The following is a 22,268-nucleotide window of genomic DNA, read 5'->3' as shown; positions in this document are numbered from 1 at the left end:
CAAAGGGGATTGTAAATCTATTGAGTCTGTCCTTTCTTATGAAACGTAGAGGCATGAAATAAAGATGCATTAACTCCATTTTGTGCCTATGAGGCCGAGTCTACATCACACACACACACACACACACACACACACACACACACACTTTCCTTCTCCCCCCCGTGCGATTAATTCACTGGAAAACATTTATTTTCAACGGTTGTTTGTGTAACATTCACACAGGACGCAAATATCACAATCAACATATTTATTCAGAACAAGGTCCGCACAGCATCAACCTGCATGAATGAGGCACCAACGATTATGAATAGTTTGATATTCACTGGCTTATTTATTTTCTTATTGTTGATTCCTTAAGAATGAAATTAATGAAACTAAGTGATAAAAAGTTGGACCTGTATTGGAGATCTGGGGTTCTTTGACCAGCACTGCTGGCATCAGTCAGGTCCTCAGCTGTAGCTGAAAGGTGCATTCATGGGCATCTATTCTACAGTATAGCATTGTTCTCATTCTACAAGCCCTGTTTCTCTACTCCATTTGGGGGTGAGGCATTTATCTTTCATTAGTCACAGACCAAAAGGTTTATATAGGATACGGGATACGGCTGATATGCACTGCCCACGGCATCCGATTGGCATGCAACAGTAACGAATGCAGGACGAGCCAAGCTTAGTGTTGTCATTTAATTGTGTTAAGAGATGAACATTACAACTGCACAAATGAAAAATGGACAAGGCATTAACGCCCCAATGCTGTTAAGTTGTCTGTGAAGGAAGTGATCAAACTAACCCAATCCACAGTCTGTTATATTGCCAACACAATTCTTACAAAACACTATAGTGGCTCTGAGCCATTGAACAATAACACAGCCACCCACTGTAACAAACTACTATTTGACTTGCCTTGTTTGGTCCGTAACTTACATTTCTTTACTGAAATCCACAGGATTAAGAACAAACTTACCTAGAGTAAAATAAGTAATAACACATCAAATTGACTTTCAGGCATGTAATATTATTCATCATTTGCAATGTCCAGTGGTACGATCACAGAATGGTGAAGAGTTCTCCCTTAATGAAACATTTCAAATTGTGCTGCAGTGAGGTGTCCTACTCCTAAATACAAAAATATTGTTCAATACAAAGTGGTCCAATTACATTAAAAACTAGAAAGGTGTGCTCAGTAGAGCACAAATCTCCGCCAGGAGCCACGCCCTAATAATGATAAAGAGTAGCAGGGACGTGATTACTAGTTGTACATCGTCTCTACTGTCTTGCCTCTCGGAATGACCAGATCACATCACCAAAAACATGCTATTTTCAAATCCAGCAGGCTTCGCAACTCTACATGTCTGTTCTTTCAAGGCAAGACTGTATTAGGAGGATATATCACTTTTGGTGCAAAGTGCACTGAGCATTGGCACTCTAAACTCTGTAAAAGGGTCTTCTACAGACTGACCGAAGACAGCTCGTATTGAGCTGAATGTTTAGTTAGTTTTGGGGTATGTTGATTGTTAGCTACGGACTCACGCATGATCTCCTGGCAGAGATAATGAATGACGAAGTACACAGCTTTGTTGCACTGCTAAAATCTCTCTTGTTTAAATCTAGGCAAGGAAAGTAAATTAATTCATGGGGCTCTTTCTCACTGAAAGTCTCGCGATAAAACTGGTTAGAGTATGTACACCAAAATGCTCACACTAAATCCACAAATTATGGCATCCACACGTTCAGTAGAAGGAAAGTCTATGTAAGTGCAACCCAAATTTCAAATAAAAAATAACAAATTAAAACGGTTAAAATTGAGAAATATTCAATAACAACAATGTGGTTCAAACTTACAGCTAAAATAAGAAGTAACTTGAAAATCTAGACTGATGAATAAAAACGATACATCAGTCAAGGAATTATGAGATGCAGTTATGGTTTTGACAAACAAGTGGTTTGTTTTGGTCCTGGTGCATAGTACTGTGACATTCTACCATAGAGTAATACAAGGATAGAGACCGAACCGGAGCGACAGCCCCGCCCCCCCTGCCATTCATTTCAGTGGAAGTTGCTCAGTAGCGTTTTGAAGCACCCGGAGGAACGGTCTACTTCCGCATTTGACCACCAACAGTTGGTGGTCAAATGCAGAAGTGCAAACAAACGAGCGCTCAATGTTAAGCCAGAGCTGCACGTTTCCTCGTCATAAATCCACGGGTCCGCCTGCAATTCACGCTCTAACCACTTGGGCCGAGTGCTTCAACATTGGAGAGCCTCCCTGGGGCCTTGCATTCTACGAGAGAGCTTGATTTGAAAATGAAGACAAGGAACTACTTAAACAGCGAGCCTAATGACAGGCACGAGAACCATAAATATGACAGGACTCCTGATAAAATCACAGTGATTTTGTTACTCCCCCCCCCCCCCCCCCCGCCAGTTCATCCCAATACTCTCTGCATTGCATGGTAAAAATATGTTAAGAAAAAAACAAAAGAAAGAAGATTGATGTAAAGAAGTCCCCAAAGTATAGAGTTAGGGTCCACAATGCAGCATGGTCACCTTTGCTTGCCTCAGTCATTAGCCACACCAATTTCCAAAATCATCTACTGCAGACAAGACATACCGGCTCAGGAGTCCAAATTTGCGTGTCCCCCGACATCTACAATGCAGAAAAACAAAGAAACATGTTTAATACCAAAACCGTTACTTTTCAGGAAATGGAAAACCTGTGTTCCAATGGATCCACACTGGATCATCCAGTGTAGTTATCATATTGATACTTTTAATTGGTTAAATATTTTTAAGACCCAGACAGACAAAACCACTTTCAACTTTGCATACTCAATGCTCAATTGACATGCTCAATTTTGAGCATGAGAACAGAGCAGAGTAACCACAGTATACCGCTACTCAACTTACAAATTACATATACATAGAGGTCCTTTAATCCACCCGACACTTATCGACATATACGTCACCATCGAAAGCCGTCACTCATTCGTATTAATTACAACATTACATAATTGATTGTTGTTAATTACATAAAGAAAGAATGAATTTGACAGTACTTGCGCGCTCTGCTAGCACAAGCCATTTATGACCTACTTGTGTGCAACAAGCAAGAAGGCACTCGACAGAGTGCAGTTCTAGTTATAGATTATTTTTGTAATTGCATGCCCTGCCCTGCCCTGATATTGTCAGGCAAAGGGAAGGAGCACACACTAGTCTTCATGAGGTGACCACTGCATGTATACGTTTAAGTATAAAATAGGGCATTCATTTATTAATTATATTAAAAGTTGAAAGATGGAGATAAAAGCCAAGGTTTCTGATTGTATATTATATTCCCATTATAGTTTCAGATATATACAGCTATGTATATTATAGACAATTTAAGCAGGCAGGCATTAAGCAACCTACAAAAGCACAAGAGTAAATGGCATGAACCCAAGTCAACCAACAGGATGAATGGCCATTTAAGAATCGTGCAAAGAAATACTAATGCTTCAAAGAAACCAGGTTTTGCAATCATCAAACCTGGGATTTGTCTAAACAACATGCTATCTAAATAGCCTTTTTAACATTTGTTTAAGCAAACAGTATGACCATCTAGAACAGTGGTTCCTAACCTTTACTTGAACATCTCTAAAGCATTCGTGGCATTTCCAGAACATGAAAATGGTTGGGAATCACTGATCTACATGGAAGGAGGTAGGGCCACCATTCTTTTGGTAAAGGATTACTTAATCGATCTTTGTCAGGTCAGTATCTATACTGACCTTCTACTGACCTTCGTCAGGTCAGTATCTATACTGACCTGCTACTGACCTTCGATTAAGATCGAAACGTTGTCGTTTTTTTCAATAAAGTAATCCTTAAGTATGCTCTGACATCACTGATCTACATGCCATAATATATTGTGAACAAGTAACCAAATAGCATCCATCAAAACAGGCAACAAGAAGTGATATGGGGAACGTGGAGTGCAAGGGAGAGAGGAGGGGTCTGAAGAAGTGATATGAGGAACACGGAGTGCAAGGGGGAGAGGAGGGGTCTGAAGAAGTGATATGAGGAACACGGAGTGCAAGGGGGAGAGGTGGGGTCTGAAGAAGTGATATGAGGAACACGGAGTGCAAGGGGGAGAGGTGGGGTCTGAAGAAGTGATATGAGGAACACGGAGTGCAAGGGGGAGAGGTGGGGTCTGAAGAAGTGATATGAGGAACACGGAGTGCAAGGGGGAGAGGTGGGGTCTGAAGAAGTGATATGAGGAACACGGAGTGCAAGGGGGAGAGGTGGGGTCTGAAGAAGTGATATGAGGAACACGGAGTGCAAGGGAGAGAGGAGGGGTCTGAAGAAGTGATATGAGGAACACAGAGTGCAAGGGGGAGAGGTGGGGTCTGAAGAAGTGATATGAGGAACACAGAGTGCAAGGGGGAGAGGTGGGGTCTGAAGAAGTGATATGAGGAGCACGGAGTGCAAGGGGGAGAGGTGGGGTCTGAAGAAGTGATATGAGGAACACGGAGTGCAAGGGAGAGAGGAGGGGTCTGAAGAAGTGATATGAGGAGCACGGAGTGCAAGGGAGAGAGGAGGGGTCTGAAGAAGTGATATGAGGAGCACGGAGTGCAAGGGGGAGAGGTGGGGTCTGAAGAAGTGATATGAGGAGCACGGAGTGCAAGGGGGAGAGGAGGGGTCTGAAGAAGTGATATGAGGAACACGGAGTGCAAGGGGAAGAGGTGGGGTCTGAAGAAGTGAGTTTTCATACTGCAGAAGGGTGCCATCAGGACATGATATACTTCTATTTATAGACAGTACAACAATGCAGTTTTACAGATTCGTTCAGGTGCTAGCACCATCTATTGATATTTTCCTATTTTAGTATTGTTATGCACACTCAAAGCTCAAAGTAAACACATTTTATCTGCCTAAAATGTTGACAAGCTGTAAGTGACATTGAAAAGTAAATTCCGTTCTTAAAGGGTAAGGTTTTTTGAGGTTTGAGTTGTGTAGTTACCTTGCCATGATGTAACTCCAAATGTGGACAAGAAATAAAAAAGAATTGCTCCAGTGATTAGAAATGGATAATTCAAAATATGCTCCTCATTGACTTACATTGTATGCTAAAACAGCTCTCAAGCTCTCACTCTTTTAGTACATAAACAAACGATTCAGACAAAAAAATTCAACTTCCTGTGGATTTGTCCATTTTATTAGGAAGAAAACCCGGACTGGATCCGTGGATCCGGATCCAGATCTTCAAATAGTAAAATCAACAGGAAGTTAACATTTTTATGAAAAAAGAAAACCACATGAGTTTTGGTGATGCTCTATATTGTCCGAATCAACTTTGTTTGTGTTTGTTTACGTACTAAAGTGACTTTGAGAGCCGTTTTAGCGTACAATGTAAGTCAATGAGTCCTTCCTCTTACCACTAGGGCTTGCCCAGCGCTTCAACATTGGAGTGCCTAGCTCGCCCCTTGGGGTACCTGCCCTACCCTAGGGGACACGGGTAGAACATTCCACACAGAAAGGCCCTTTTGGAAAACCCCACCTGGGGTATGTGCGCTGTGTTCAACTTTGATCAAAACCTCAGGTTCACAAGCAAGTTCACAGGGAAGTGGATTTGAACACTCTTTGGAATTAAATTAATTGCTGTGGAAATTCTGACATTGAAGGTGCTGACCTGCAGGGCTTGGAGCCTCAATAGAGCCCACATTCTTTCAGGTTGATCTTGATGATGACATCAGTGACAGCATCGAAGACAAACTGCACGTTCTTGGTGTCAGTGGCACAGGTGAAGTGGGTGTAGATCTCCTTGGTGTCCTTTCTTCTGTTTAAGTCCTCAAACTGGCACTGGATGTAAGCTGCAGCCTCTTCGTACCTATTAGCACCTACAGTACAGCAACAGGGCTCAATTAGAAAAACTAGTTTATTCGAATCAAAGAACACTTATCTTTAAATACTCCAATACATGATCGTGCCAATTTTGGCCCACTAATGCAAGTATGTGGCATAAATAGTAAAAGACTACATTTGGACTAGATACAAGTGAGCTAAATTATTTAGTGGAAAATTTTGCATCCACAAATTTAAAGGAGCAGCAAACTTACATCTCACTTTCTGTATACAGCAGGATTTCAATATTATAACACAATATAGATAGGCTATTTTGTATAGTACTTAATACATTAAAGTCAGCCCTGACCATTTCTTTTACCACAACGTATTTTAATTAAAACAAAATGCCATACGCCAGAGGGTTAATGTATGAGGAATTTCATGTTCCATTATTTTCTATTGCTGCTATAGAAATAACAATTAACATGGATGGATGGATGAATAGTAGGTGCAATTACTAATAATTAAATATATTCTGAATATATCATATATTTTTTCCTGAAATGATTTAGATTTTTTGTTGCTATTGGTGATATTGATTTTTGTTGTTCATCCTTTGTGTTTGACTGTACTCTGTTGCTGTTTTTACATTTATGTTGAATAAACTTAGCTATTCAATCAATCAACATTTCTGCAATAAAACCCACAAGAATAAATCACACAAGGACACAAACAAAAATTATTATATTATAATAGCTCCTTTGAAATACAAATAAGCTTGATGTACAGTATTATAGTATGTCTCACTAGAATATTCAGGGTAGCAGATGGTAAGTGGACTCCTGCTGATTTTCTCTTCAAACAAGTCCTTCTTGTTGAGGAAGAGGATAATGGAAGTTTCTGTGAACCACTTATTATTGCAGATGGAGTCAAAAAGCTTCATGCTCTCATGCATGCGGTTCTGGGGGAAAGAAAAAGAGTACAAGTAAAACAAGTGTTACAAACTCTAGATGAATGCACTGCAGAACGGACAAAATGTACATAAATTGACCTTCAATAATCTGAAAACAAACAAACATTATACATAATGCAACAAGGTCAAACCTCCCTTCCTTACCATCTCCTCATCCTCAGCCAAGACCAGGTCATAGTCACTAAGAGCGACACAGAAGATGATGGCTGTCACACCCTCGAAGCAGTGGATCCACTTCTTTCTCTCTGAACGCTGGCCTCCCACATCAAACATCCTGCAAACGGAGACATATGTATGCAATTACCATGCAAATGCACAGCGAATGTGGTCATTTGAACGTAATGAGGCCGAGGGTCCTCGTAAATCTAGGCCAAGAGAACAATTCACAAAGCCCTACATAAACAGGCCACTGACCTCGCACGGTTACAATTAACTGTAATGTCACTGTTCTAGAGGCTGCACCCCACCTGGGGCCCTCTGAGACAAACCAGAGCTACAGTATTTTGAGATATTCAGCTGAGAGAATAATGGGAGAATGTAATGTGTTCCTACATCGATTCAGTGACCAACTAATTCAAAGCAACTGAGCAGTTTTATAGATGAGTCAATTAAAGTTATTATCACCTGGGGAGTGTTTGGAGGTCCCATTAGAAGGTAATTCATAAAAACAATGCCTTGCAAATTTTCCGGGAGTGAAAGAAACAATAAATTATGCAAATGCCCTCTTGTGGACAGTAACTTTCATATTATTGTTTGTGTAAATTATTAGATTCATAATTATAGATAAAGTCTTACAGTACTTCTCATATATTCTTTTTATCTTTCATATTACTTAAAGGAGCATTCAGTGATTTGGGTGAATTGGAAAAAACCCTGGTCCGACCCTGTAACAAGAAGTGCACATGCACGCACTACAGTGGGGGTACACACGACAGGCCAACAGCACACACACCAAGGCCCGCCCCCGCTCGATCATGATTGGCGGAAGGCCCCTCTCTATCCTGATTGGATGAAGGCTGGGCCACCTAGCCAAAAAACTAAACCTAAGGTTTTGTGACCCCCAGGGGTTAACTGGGGACAGGGAGGAACTCCTTATATGGTCAGCACACTCTACAGTAGGGAGGATTATCACAACAAAACAAAAAATGGTAACACTTTATATTAAGGTCGTCTTAATATAAAGACGACCCAAAAAATAAGTGATATTTGAATTAAGTGAAATCACTGAATATACCTTTAAGCTTGAATGTTATTTTAATCTTTAGCTTTGTTTTAGCCCGACGGATAAGTGGTTGAAGATGGATGGATGGATGGAGACCCTATGGCTGTGCCGTTTGTAAATTAGCTACAAATTTCATCCACTTTTCTACTGTGATGTGACAATGAAGATGATTCTAATTAATTTACGAGACACACGCCCAGGCATCGGTTACAAGGTGGTGATAACGGGTGATAAGTTTACTAACTTGAAATACAGCTCTTTGAAGGTGAAGTGGGTCTCTACAATGCCAGTGGTCTTGACACGCGTACGAAGCACGTCCTGCTGGGTTGGAACGTAGCTTGGCTCAGCGATCCTGTCCATGTCGTTCAGATAGCTAGAGAGAGTAAGATACATAGGATATGTAAGACAGTTGTTCTCAAAGTTCTCAAACTGTTGATTCAGGAGATGTCAAAACACTGGAAGATAATGAGATATTCTTTGGACAATCAGGTCTGGAGAACTGGGGGCCATAGTTCTGGAGACGGATAGCCAAGGATTGCAGAAGGATAGGATACTAAATATGGGTTTGTATTTTGATGGATGATAAACACTGGCTGCTAATGGGTAGAGTGAAAACAGAGCGTAGCAACTACAGACTGACTACACTGGTCCCTCTAGTCTGGAAGAAGTGTGGAAAACTGCAACTACAACCACGACACGTCCACTGTTTTCAAAACAAAGGTATGTCCTTCACACTAACCTACTGTACAGTGGGGCATTTGTGATATAAACACGACAGAAACACTGGACTTTATCCATCTTCATTTAAGTGGCAACAGACAAGCCGCCTACATTTGGCAGATTGAAGCACATCTGACATCTGTGCATATTACTTCAATGTTTTATAAATATATTTATATTATCGTATTCTTGGCTTTATTGTGATGAAAAAACTGAACCTGCTACCTAAACCCTAAATAAATACAACAACACAGACATTTCACAACGGCTCAGTTTCGGTCTTCATCCCGCTTCCCGTTCAGGAATGTCATCGCTTGCAAGGCGATGTTCTAAACAAGCTGCCACAAGAAAAAGAAGAGCAAGACCCATCTTGTCTCCCTCCTGTTCATGTACACAGGTTCTGTTCACAGGTGTGGAAACCTGGGCCTTGCCTTCGAGTGAAAGCTGTCACATGTCATGATGATGAAAATCAGAGCATTCGAGCTTTTCAGTGCATGTGAATTAAAGGCTGGTGATGAAAAGCTAAAAGAGGAGTCCTCACTATGAAGCGGAGTCATTGAGCTGGTACTCTCGGGATCGACCGAAGCAGTCCTGAACTCCGGCATCCAACCACAGTCTACGTATGACTCCAGTCAGCTCCGATGACATCACCCCCTCCTCTGCCGAGCTCGCCAGAGAAAAGAGTTGGCGGGCGTCGTCCTGGCAACAACAACAAACCAATAGCTTTTTAAAAACAAGTGCCCCTCACAAGGACACATCCTATACTGTTAAATCTGTAATTGTAATTCTGTTGTGTGTCAATCAATTTCAGGGGCAAACTTAAAGTACATTTAAGCTTTCCGAGAGCAGATGGGCTGAGATGTTCACAAAGCAAAACCTCACCAATGAAAAGTTTTTAAGTGTTCTGATAGTAATCCTTGCTATTGTTTCTTTGTGTATCTGAGTTCAGTAAAAGGGGTCCCACAATATAAAATTTAAGCTGATAAATGGGTCCTCTCTCCTGATTCGATGACATTGGCAACCCACATGAACATTTATTTTTCTTTATTAAAGAGCTGGAAAGATCCGTAGACTGAACAGATTACTCGGAATATAGAGCTTATATCACTTGCCCTAAAGGTAGCATGTATGCAAAAGAAGCAAGCATTCTATTGCTAGTATGTCCATTTCAAATAGTCTTTCATCATAAAATAACATCCATATGTATTATTACTCTTGGCTTGACATTACCAGACATGTGGGTTAGGATTAGGGTTATGACCGATTTATACAGTAGGTTGAGTAGGTTGAGGTTGTCGTGCACCAAAAATGTCAGATCTACAAGCTCACGACATGTCGTGCTGCGAGCCTGCAATACCTTGTGGTAAATATAAATTACCCTTTAGGAGAAAGCCAAGAATTAGCCAAAAGTAAGATATGCTGGCCTCTTATGGAATCCAAATGACTGAGACCTTTAATCCATGTGTTAAATATGTGTTGATGTAGTTTGAGAATTAGCGTACCGTCCGGGCAGAATCTTCAAAGTCTATCTTTAACCGGCCCATTGCCCTGATGACAGCAATAATGGACTGGATGGTGTTGCTGTAGACCACAACTTTGTACTGTTTGCACTCTTCTTCTGAGTAGCCATCTTCATGGATGATTCTGAAAGGGGGGAGGAAAGAAAATTCATGAATTCTTGTTTTTTGTTCACTTGTCTTAGACTGACAAGTCCAAAATTGGGATGCCAGGTTTAATAAAGTTATAAGGATGTAAAGTGCCAAATGAGGAACATGCTGGAGAGTTGGAACTTTTCCTAACAACTGTTATTAATGCTGGAATTTTGCACTTCACTGGGTATGCAGCACGCTTAATGTGGGAATCTGGGGGAATCTATTGAGGCCTTGCCAGGCTACGGCTGGCCTCTGTGCCCATTGTTTGGTCGGTTATGTAAAAAGAGCACTTCCCCCTCAGCCTAAAGCAGTGCTAAACTAGCTCCAGTTCTGCATCAGTGTTGAACTCGAGTCTGTAATGGAAATTCTTCCTGAACCAATATCCTCCGACAAGAAAGCCACACTTGGAACAGAAAGGCACGATCGCAAAATTAGGGTCAGTGATTCCAACAAAATGCAAGAGTTGGATAGTAACCATTAATGTTCTTTGACAAGTTGAAACTTACTTCATCTGCTTCACTATTGTGCTTTTCCCAGATTCTCCAGCACCTGAAAAAGAGGCAAAACAATCACATAATTAGAAATGACAGCAGCCATTGGAGTCTTGGCCTTTGGCCATGCCATCTACAAGAACAGGGTTTGTCTGTTCTACTTTGAGTACTATATACTGTACATACAATCATAGCTCACTCCGCAACGTGCACAATGTCATGAAAGTGAAACGGAACCCCCCTCAGCCAACAAGTCTACACTAGGAAAATCTATGCATGATTTTTTTTTTTATTATTCAAATAATGTATCTCTTAGTTGCACCAACTTGTGAAGACCTAGTAGTTAACTAGGGCCAGCCACTAGACACGAAATAAATATTATGAGCTGGCGTTCCTGATGTGGGTGTGTCAGCAATATTCCGCTGACATTGTGCAAGTTTAACTAATGCTTTAGCGTCGATGACAGCCATATAGAGTTCCACAGTTCCACTTCCCCTTTATTTGGAGAACTGCACAGCTGGCAAAATACAATGCAATAACAGCCAGTGTTCTTGTGCTGGGCCTGGGCGGTCCCTAGGTGTTACCTATCAAAATAGCACTTGGCTAGAAACTGTGTGAAAAGCCTGAAATCAAAACTTCATGTATATATGGCTGATGTGAATATAATATATTGCATTGCATTCCCACACACTTTATTCTTCTGTTTTGAATGCTTTATGGTGTCGTCCACAGTTAACAGTATTAAGTTGTGCTTGAAATGTACTGTAATTCTCCCAAACTGTTAATAAATACTTCAATCAATGATATAACACACACACACACACACACACACACACACACACACACACACACACACACACACACACACACACACACACACACACACACACACACACACACACACACACACACACACACACACACACACACACACACACACACACACACACACACACACACACACACACACACACACACACACACACACACACACACACACACACACACACACACACACACGCACACACCCAAAAAGTGAAGATGAATTGTGGTCGATCTTGGTGACAAACCACAGGTGATTTAATACAACTGGTATAGGGGTGATTATCATTTAGCCAACCCACTGTGGCATTGTGTCATGGGAAAACAAAATGCCACAATGCGTCAGAATTCTATGAATTATACAATAGCCAGTGCCCACATCCCCTTTGGAGGTACTGGCCAGATTGCTCAAGTTGAAGAACAAGCTAATTAGGAACACATGTTGACATAAGTAAAATGTCAGATATGACTACTAGCAATTGAATATGTCATCCGAGAAGTGATAACAATGTGTTTTATGAATGCATGTAAACTTTGTGGGTTTTGACAATTACTTTTGACTGGCTTAAACCGTTAAAAAAAAGAAGAAAATAAAGGAAGAAAAAGCTAATTCAGGCAGTTTGTTTCCAATCAAACACACTTTTAAACGCTCCAATCACAGCTCATTCCCACAACAACAAGTGGTCCTTTTAAATACTAAATATTTTACTCTGGATCTCTGCTAAACTGATTCAATATGTTTTGCTTTGGAATCGCATCACTTGTATACTCATAGCATTCTGTGATTTAGCTTTGCATGCTGCTTATAGCTCAAATTAGGGAACAAAGCTATCAACACCAAGAAGTATAACTGCATTCCATTTTTGTCATTAAATAGATAAATCTATTTATGACATGAGTGTTCCTGACTGTAATGCATCCAGGGTCTTATGTGACACTTAATATTTTCCAATATGCCTAGTAGCTCGCCTGGTTTTTAACCAGCCAAAATTCTCACATGTCACTCCCCTTCTCCACTCCCTCCATTGGCTCCCGGTCGCTGGCTGTACAAAACTCTGATGCTGGCATTCAAAGCAACCAAAGGTATGGCACCGCCATATCGCATGCTACAAACCCTCTCGGGCGCTCAGATCAGCCGACGGTGGAAGTACCTTCGCTAAAAACACTGGGACAACGCTCAACACGTCCCAAACTCTTCTCCCCTTCTGACTCCAAAACTATGGAAATTAATGGAATACACTTCCCATTACAATCAGAACTGCAGATTCACTCCCAATCTTCCGCCGCAGTCTGAAAATGCACCTCTCCATCTTAGCCCATAGCACTTGCCGTAGTACTTGCCCTGGCCTCCTACAGGCGTATGCACAGGCTCAATTTACGCAACTTAACCCATTCTGACCTGAGATCAGATTCATACGAGGTTTTCCACTGGACACACACTGGTCTGATTAACCCATTCTGACCTGAGATCAGATTCTAAAAATGTCAGTCGTTCTTCGATTTTTCAAAAAATAGCAGACCTACAAGCTCGTATCGCGCCACTCGGTGGCGCGATATGAGCTTGTAGATCTGCTATTTTTCAATAGCTAAAGCATAACATGATGCCAACACCAAAATGGGTGCCCGGTCAGAATGGGTTAAATAGCACTTTATGTAGACATGATAGCACTCTATAGTGTATACACATACATTTCCTTAGATAGATATTCCACTGTTATTAAGCTTATGTAAGATTCATGATGACCTTTTTTATGTTTTGATGTTTTTTGTTCTTGCTTACTGTAAATCGCTCTGGATTAAGAGCGTCTGCTAAATGCCTAAATTGTAAATTGTAATAAGTGTTATTGGCTGTAGCCTATTCTTGTAATACTATTGCTTAACCGGTTTTGTGATTATCATCTTTTTCAGTTCAGCCGATAATTTGTTTTGTGTTTTAGTAAAACTATCACGTTTTTTGAGTATAATGTTTACAGTAGGTTATGCTTACAGTAGGTACAACTTCTGGTGATTCTGTTTTTGCCAATTGTTAGCAGTCGAGGTAGACGAGGAACCCAGTGTGGTAACACTGGGTAACACTGGGTTATACAACAGTATATATTTTTTACTTCAAATAGGTATATGAATGCTTTTGAAATGAACGCTATTGAATGCACATTTTGAAAACATTATATCTATATGGCATGATTTAATGGATTTAATGGATTTGACTACAAATACATTTGCCTGTTTTCTGCCAGGCACTTCATTTTAACCAAACTACAGTAAGGTAGTAGTTGACTAGCAGATCAGTCACTTCGGAGCCTATAAGTGCCCGGACGGCTAGACCAGCACCACCAGCATCAGATCTGAGCTGTGTGGGTAATTGGGACCAATTCCAGGAGGTCTACACTTTTGTCTGGGAATACATAAATGGAGGCCAACCCTATTCTAGATAAGATGGCTGGCGCCTTAGGGGCCACACCGTAGAAAATTGCAGTACAAAAATAATTGTTGTCCTGGGGATGCATTACCTAATCCCATCATGCAAACTGAAATAGAAATAAGCCCCCACATATGGCAGCCTGAGCGTGTTTGCGTCAAACCTCTGTACACATCAATTGCACCACTAATGAAGATAAACATTAATGGCCTCAAGCTAGAAGCCTACAGTGCATCTTGTTTTGCATGCACACAAAGCATCATTCTCTTTGCTTATGCAAGAATAGAAGCATTTGTCTTGGAAGAAGGAAAAACTGTGTTTTTGTTTTTACTACATTTTTATCCCACGATTTTGCAACCCATTTTTTCACCCATGCAGTGTCAATTATCTAATGTAATCCTGGGCGCTACACTTCAGCTGCCAACCTGGGGGGGCAGCGGACTCACCTCATGCTTCCTTCTATGCATGAGGAGTCCAAGCTGCTTCTTTTCATCTGACAGGGGGGGGGGGGTTTCCCCGGCTGGAAGGAACACCCAGCTGGCCAAGGGGGGGTAGAACAAGAGACCAGGATTACTGCATGTTTTTTGTGAGGGTACCTACCCTAGGGGACACGGGGAGAACATGCCAAGGCCCTTTTGCCAACCCCGCCTCGAGTATGGGCACTGATGACACGGAGGAAAGAACACGCCCCCAGCGCCCACAGGAACCTAGAACCTTCTAGCTGTGAGGTGACAGCACTGAAAAGAATCATTAACATGGTGAATCACATCTTGATGATGACATCAAGATGTGATTCACCATGTTAATGATTTATTTGGGGGGGGACATTTTTATTATTTCAACACAACAGCTCTAAGGTATATAGTAAAATTTTGAAAATGAGTGGAATGCCCCTTTAAGCCTCAAGGTGCATCAGTTGTTTTTTTAGGTTTGTTTGAAGCCGACAAAATAGCCATTACATTTACAACAATTATAGCAAGATAAAGAATACACGTGGATTTTAATGGAAGATGTTTCTGTAGGGGCAAAGTGAACAAAGATCAAATAGACATTCTCTTATATCCAACAGAGGTATTGATGTATCAGGCAGGGGGCACGACATTCCGTTAGGCCCAAACCACACCAAAGGGTGGTTATAATTGGTGTTATAATTTTAAAGGAGTAAATTATGTCTCGAGAAACAGACTCTCTTGGGCTCATACAACATCTATAGCACAGTGTGCGCACGTCATAGGAAGACAACACAAGTGGAGGATTTGCAAAAATTGCAAATACAGAATGACACTCTAGTGTACAAGAGTCTAGAACTTCAGAGAGGCTGAGGGGTCACATCTGAATTTCTGAATAGTGAAGCAGGTTGCCTTCCTGAAAAGACAACACATGAAATAAGACTTGATGGAACAAACGTCATGTGTGACCAGTGACAACTCCACAAACAGTTGCTCCAAAAGACAGAATTGTCTATGTTAAGAACTATGAGTACCTATTTCGATAAACTGTATACGAGTGAAGAAATTAAGGAAAAACTGACACGAGCAGCATAATGCGCCTTTATCGTTAAAATAATCAAGACAAACAGGAAACAGTCGTCACACTGCTGCCTGAGCCAATATTTTCCACTACCCTTGGAGAAGCAATACCAGATATCATGCTGTGCAGAACAACAGAGAGAGCACATAGGGCACAAAAACACCACCTCTCATTCATAGGGTCTGTTAACAATCCCAGCTAACACAAACACACGCCCACTCCCACCGGCTCTCTGGCCTATTAAAAACCATAACTGTACATTTGACGTCGAAGAGAAAATAAATAGAATCTCATTTGCCTAATTGGGAATCCAATGAGAAGAGTGAACGCTGCATGAGCATGTCAAACTGATATGGAAGAATTTATGTAATTTCCATAAACATGTGGGTTGAGTTTACATTGACATAGGGACTGCCTGTTAGGAGGACATATCTACAGTAGATCCACAGCAAGCAACCACAGAACCGAGAACAGTACAGCCAATGGAATTTGAAATATGAATTGCTACTGTACTCAACAGATGGCAATAACAATAAGAAAAGCTACACATTCTCCAACATTGACACTTTTTCCCCCCGATCCAGAAATATGACAGTATTTTGATACTTGGTTAATATTTATGATCTACTGATACTTGGAAAATGATTGCACTGTCAAAAGTTCCTCGAGTAAACAATAATATTATGTTCAGAAAGGAATTCAAGAATGAATTCCTTCCCTCGCCAATTGATCACAAATGTATCAAAGGCATGCACGACAGAACACAATGTGAAGAGATCCCTCTTCTAATCTTGACTAATTCCTTCATTCATGGTACTTTTGGCTGAACCTCAACTTTGGCTTTCTGCCAGTTGTCAAAAAACCAACATAATAGGAATTTCATCACAGTACCTTCCAAAAAACTAAGGGAAGGTCATGAAGTACAACCTCAAACCGAGCATCATTTACCAAACATGTTGAATGGTCATTCTATTTGAATTGCTATTTGTGGTGAAATGGGGGTTGATTTTCATTGGAAGCTGCACTCTGGCTTCCTCGCAGTACTGTGGTTTTGTATTAGGGGCAGCTTCCAAACTCCCCTTGTTTTTCCTCATAACTCTCTTGTTCCAGTACAGACAAGAGAGGAAGGCACTGCCTGGAAAAATCGCTTTCACTTCAGCAGCACTGTGGTCGGACTTCCAGAATGAATGTTTCCATACTTTGAGGATCAGTTGGAGGGTGATAACTGTGGTATTCTTCTAACGTCACAATGCTAAACATCCCAAAGATTGTTTGGTTGGCCATTGTATTCACGTACAGTAGTATTCAGTTCGTACTGTAACCTTCAAATAGTTCTGTTGGAGACCATCACACCTGTCAGTTAAACATACTGCTGCTTACAGGTTTTCACACAGCAGCATAACTTTTGTTTATCTCCTGCTTACTTTCTGTACACAAAGCAAAATAATGTAATCGTTCCGAAAATATCCTTGCACTTTTAAAGGTATGAAGGCATGCTTATGTCTAAAGATATTCAACAATATAACAAAAGTATTCATAATTGAACGTATTCGTCAATATCTTTCTGCCACTGAATAAAAATAAAAAGCCCTGAATTGTGAGGGTTCCTTTCTCTCCGAGTTGACTTCATATCTCAAGCAATTTAAGTTCTAAACTCGCAATTGCGACTTTACATACGGACCACGGTATTATAATTCTGAACATTGAGATTTCAAAAGCATATGTTTTGTGGAATTTGGAAAATGGTTGGACTAGTTACATCATGTTACATCATGACAAGGTCACTACACAACCCAAACCTCTACCAAAGGGTCTTAACGTTGATCCTGCCACCTGCTGGTGCAGGTATTGTTGAGACAATCACAATGGCTATTTTCATTTAACACATTCAGACGACCTGGAAAGGCTATGTCGTTATATCTTTCAATACGGGAAGGCATCTGTGTCATTTCAGATATTGTCTGGCAGAAACCTCCCATTCATATCCTAACTTTTTGCGTTTTTATCGTAAATTAACACCTTACTTGATCATATTACAGCGTCATACAAAATCATCAAAAGTACAGATCCAAATGTTTGTTTTGAGAAAAACAACAGTTTTGGACATATGAGGTTTCCACTCAATAGAGTAGAGACTATACAATAGTATATAGCAACATTAATCAATTGTATTCCATTTTTGGAATAAAGAAGTTTTCCAGAAAACTCAGGTTAGGATTTAGAAGGTGTTTTTAAAATCAGCCTCGGGTCTAAACGGTAAAATGTGATGTTTTTATTACCAGTGAGATGATGCAGCATTTGCTCCATACTGGTTACATTTTTAACTCATGTTGTCCAGCACCACTTTGAGCTTCAAGCCAACAGCATACATTTCTGTAATGCTGATGCATGGTCAAAATCAAAAGGTATCCATGTTCTCTATGCACCTGATCTACAATTTTATGTCCATTTGATAAGATGAAACATGACTGGAACTTCAATCCCTTATCTAAAGACATGGTCCAAGTACAAAAATGATATGTGTAGCCTATACAGTTCCTCTAATAATGTAGCCTATAATGAAATAATGTTTCATTGCAGGGGACACGTAGCCTAAAGGACAAGTAAAGGATTTTTTTTCTATATAAAAAAGGTGGGGCAAATTTGTTTCTTGTTAGTCCATCACTTAAAAATGATGGATGGAAGTTTAGTTCTGTTCTGTATCTTCTATAGCCTGCCCTACCATAAGGGTTACTCATTTGACAAATGATGTTCTTACAATCAGAAGAATTATAATAGGGTAAATAGGCTGACACTTACTGTAACATTTAAGATGTTAATGCAAATTGCCCCCAAATGGGCCTTAAAGTTTGTTTGTGTGTTTCGTTTTGTTTTGCCTCTCCGGATTTCGTGCACCCCAGGCAGTTTTTAATGCTTGATTCCGTAGTGGGCTTGTCTAGTCTAGTTATTCAAATAAAATGTACTGTATCCCGGTATGGTCTGAAGATTAAAAAAACGCTCATAAAACTTGACTGACGGCTGACGCCCTGTAATATATTTAATCAAATTATACCCTCTTGGACGCCTCGACTGCATGTATGTATGCGGCATGCCTGGAAACCGTGCGGTAGTTCCTACTTACCAAGTAAAAGCAGTTTCACTTCTTTGGACCGTTTGTCTCGATCTTCTCGTAGGTTCTTATCAATCCATTTACTCCTCTCCACCGCAGCTTTGTCCTCGGCGCTTATCGTGCAGCCCATTTTCACCAAATTCTGACGTTACTGGCCTCTCTCTTCTGTGCAGAACTGCTCATTAAGTTGGCAAAATAAATGGTTTTACTGGCGCGTGAAGTTCCCCAACCAGAGACGAAGAATGGGAAAGGCGTTGGCACTTATACGCTTGTCTCAACAACTAACGTTAAAAGCCCTACATGGGAGCAGATTGTAACGATCAAGCAGCAGCTGTACGTATTACAGAGTCGAGTTTAAAAGGTTTTGTTTGTGGCCAGAAAAAAAACGTTTCCCCAGAAATTGTGATTTTCTCTGAATGGTAATATATCCAACTTATCCGTATAGTTGTAGACATATGCAATCGATAAAAAAAACTACTCCTGTTCGGAAAGAATCGGCGCAGAGGAAAAAGGGCAAAAAATATACCAAAAGTGATTGCAAGAAGTAATTGTCCAGCGTTATTAGTGTAAATGTACTCGCAGAATGTCCAGATTTTCCTCACAGCCTGCCAGGTTACTGTTGCGCAGTCGCGCGCATTACAGCTGATGATCCAGATGTATTATGACAAGAAAACGGCAGAAAGATTGACGTTTCCTATGCCAGATGGGAAATGTAGTCTCTTTTAGAAAGCGAATAACGGTTACGGAACAATTTACCAACGAGACCGAGTACCGGCGTAAGGTATAAAGAAGAGGCTAACAAGGAGTTATATGCCTACAACTTAGTTTCCCCAATCCCCACTGTCTTTTTATTTTATTTTATCTGCCAATAAACTTCGTAAACCATCCACAGTCCACACTGTAGTGTAGTGTCTGCGTCTCTGCGAGTTCAGTTCACGCCAATGATTAACATTTTTATTTCAGACATTCGAGTCGTTCTAACTTTTGTGTAATGTGAGAGCGCCCCCCGTGGTACAAGTTACGGTACAACTATTACAATGTAGCTGTAGTATATGGCAGAAAAATATGGTTTTAATGTCCATGAACTTTACCTCCTTCTGTACGTGACAATAACATCATGTTGACAGGCTTAATGTAAAGTACATGATGACCTTCGTAAAGCTGGCATGTAGCTTCCTTGTTTCTGACATTACACGTGCACCTGCATTTTGTAGCCTACCGCTGAAAAAGTGATTCAACAATTTGAAAATAGAATTTCTGATCAAAATATCTACTGTAGGTCTACTTCTTTTATGTGTAGAGGCTAATACATTTGGCTGTGCACCAGTTCACAGCTCATACATTATCTTGTTGTGTGATGTCTAGTAAATTAAATAATTATTGATTATTAGTACTGATTTGTGTTGTGGATAACTCAGTCAATATCCCCCAAACGGGAACCTGGGGAACATATTGTACGCTCCCCTATTTATGCAGGATGGGGTACATAACTACATATAACCTGGAGAACATTACCCTACAAACAGTAAATTCACCAGTGATAATTTAATTTATTGACCCAAATGGACTTATACATCTAGGTATATATTTTTTACACTCAGATGATCTAAATTCTAAATGAACAGTACAGATTTGACAATGCAGGAGGTCTCAGGAGTCAGGAGTCCACTTTGGGATCCACTTTTCTAATTCATAACCCTCCTCCTACTATAGGCTACTATATCCCTTGGAAATGCCATTGGCAAAGGTTACCATGAGGCAACAGCTGATCTCCAACTATCTCAGTAGAGCTTGTAGATCGGCTCTGGTTAAAGATTTGAAGTTGGAGACTGCATGGTGTGCACTTCCTATCTTTCATGATGTGTGCATGTATACTATACTTGCAGTGGTGGAAAAAGTAGACTACTCACCATCGCATGGATGCACCTGGGACGTATCTCGATTCCTCAGTGATGTATCTGTATTTTTCTGCAGCATTACGCGGAAGCAGGGATTGAACCCGGGACTCCCACTCGCCAGACCAACGCACAGCCTACCCTGCCAATAGGGCTCAGCCCGATTGGCAGGGCTGTTGCGTGCTGGGTCTTGGCTGGGGGTTTCGGGTCTCTCAACATCATACCCCTCACTCAGGTGACCCAGCCCGGGGTCAACATCATACCCCTCACTCAGGTGACCCAGCCCGGGGTCACGGAAGACACAGTCTGTGGCGCCAACCCATACTGCTCCGTCTCCGGCTGCCAACCATCTCTCGGGTGGTCACCAGACTACATACATGGTTGTCAGTTTGTCACATAGTCTATTCCTATGAGTCACTATAAATAGAACAACTAAGAACTAAGAAACATCGCATGGATGCACTTGGGACGTATCCTCAGTGATGTATCCCAAGGCCATTGGGGTTTCGGGTCTCGCAACATCATACTCAGGTGACCCAGCCGGGGTGATCAAGTCCCGACTTACGTCCCAGTAGCTACCCATGATCAGTCCCATTAGGGAAAGACAGGGTCACACAGTCCGCAACTCCGGAACTGCCGGGACTGGGAGGTCTGGCGCGTGGAAGGACTAGGCTCTGTGGGTTGACTCCTGTCCGGGCCCCTCCTACAGGACCTGTGCGTTGCACTAGACTCCCAGCACCAGACGCTTCATTCAGGAGTGGCAGATTATTGATGGTTCTGCAGGCTCCACTGTTACAAGTAAAAGTTCTGAATTAAAAATGTACTACTTAAAAGTACAGAAGTATTGGTATCAATTTTGAATGTACTTAGTTACTTTCCACCACTGCTTACTCTGTGGTTCTCTAGATCTGTAGTGAGACAGTGGCCTCACTCCCCCCCCCCCCCATCACCATCAGAAAGGTCATGTTGTTTGAACTGTCTCCCTGAAGCTCCGGGAAGCGCCCTTCACAGCTTAAAGGCTATGAGTCACTGCATCAGGTGGGCAGGAGCACGGGAGAGGTGAAGGAAACCGTGTGGAAACAGCACGGAATCAACTGTGATGTAGGTGTTTACCGTGCTTATTGTAAGTTGCTCTGACACACACACACACACACACACACACACAAACTCTGACACCACTGACACCAGGCTGCAGTCGTGGCCGAGACTATGATTTCGCCCCTGTTCTGTCCATCCGTGCTTGTGTATCCGTGATACACAAGCACGTGTCCGTCTGTGTACAGCTAATCTCTGGCACTGTTGGCCAACATGGCCCGATCAATGTGAAACTGTGCACCCCACACACACTCCCTGGAGGCCAGAGCAGAACCTCTGCCCCAAAATGTTCACATCAGCCTGTTATAGCCCTCAGGAGGGAAATATATTACTCACACATTATCTTTATATTCATGTCATCAAGAAACACCAAATTTTCATATTTCATCCCGATTGGTTAAGTTTGACTTTCACTACCTCACCTCACCTGGCCTGGCTGGTGGAGACCTGAGCACATTGTTCTAGTTCATGTTCTTTCTTGGTGAATTGACAGTTAATTGTTTTTGTATTGAGTTGTGCTT

General features: G+C 41.3%; 1 protein-coding gene across 1 annotated transcript; it reads right to left on the bottom strand.

The window, feature by feature from the left end:
* Window positions 1-232: 232 nt before the first annotated feature.
* Window positions 233-19,561, bottom strand: gnai3 (guanine nucleotide binding protein (G protein), alpha inhibiting activity polypeptide 3). Its single transcript, XM_080764727.1, has 9 exons — window positions 18,770-19,561; window positions 10,893-10,935; window positions 10,237-10,378; window positions 9,276-9,433; window positions 8,259-8,387; window positions 6,937-7,066; window positions 6,627-6,780; window positions 5,665-5,872; window positions 233-2,643 (listed from the first exon to the last, which is right to left on the bottom strand). The coding sequence occupies exons 1-8, from the start codon at window positions 18,885-18,887 to the stop codon at window positions 5,682-5,684; spliced, it is 1,065 nt and encodes a 354-aa protein (XP_080620853.1). The 5' UTR covers window positions 18,888-19,561; the 3' UTR covers window positions 233-2,643; window positions 5,665-5,681.
* Between the last annotated feature and the right edge of the window lie 2,707 nt (window positions 19,562-22,268).

Source organism: Protomyctophum bolini (genome assembly GCF_963924005.1).
Source record: "Protomyctophum bolini genome assembly, chromosome: 5".
Lineage (NCBI taxonomy): Eukaryota > Metazoa > Chordata > Actinopteri > Myctophiformes > Myctophidae > Protomyctophum > Protomyctophum bolini.
This window is presented reverse-complemented; position numbering and strand designations above follow the sequence as displayed.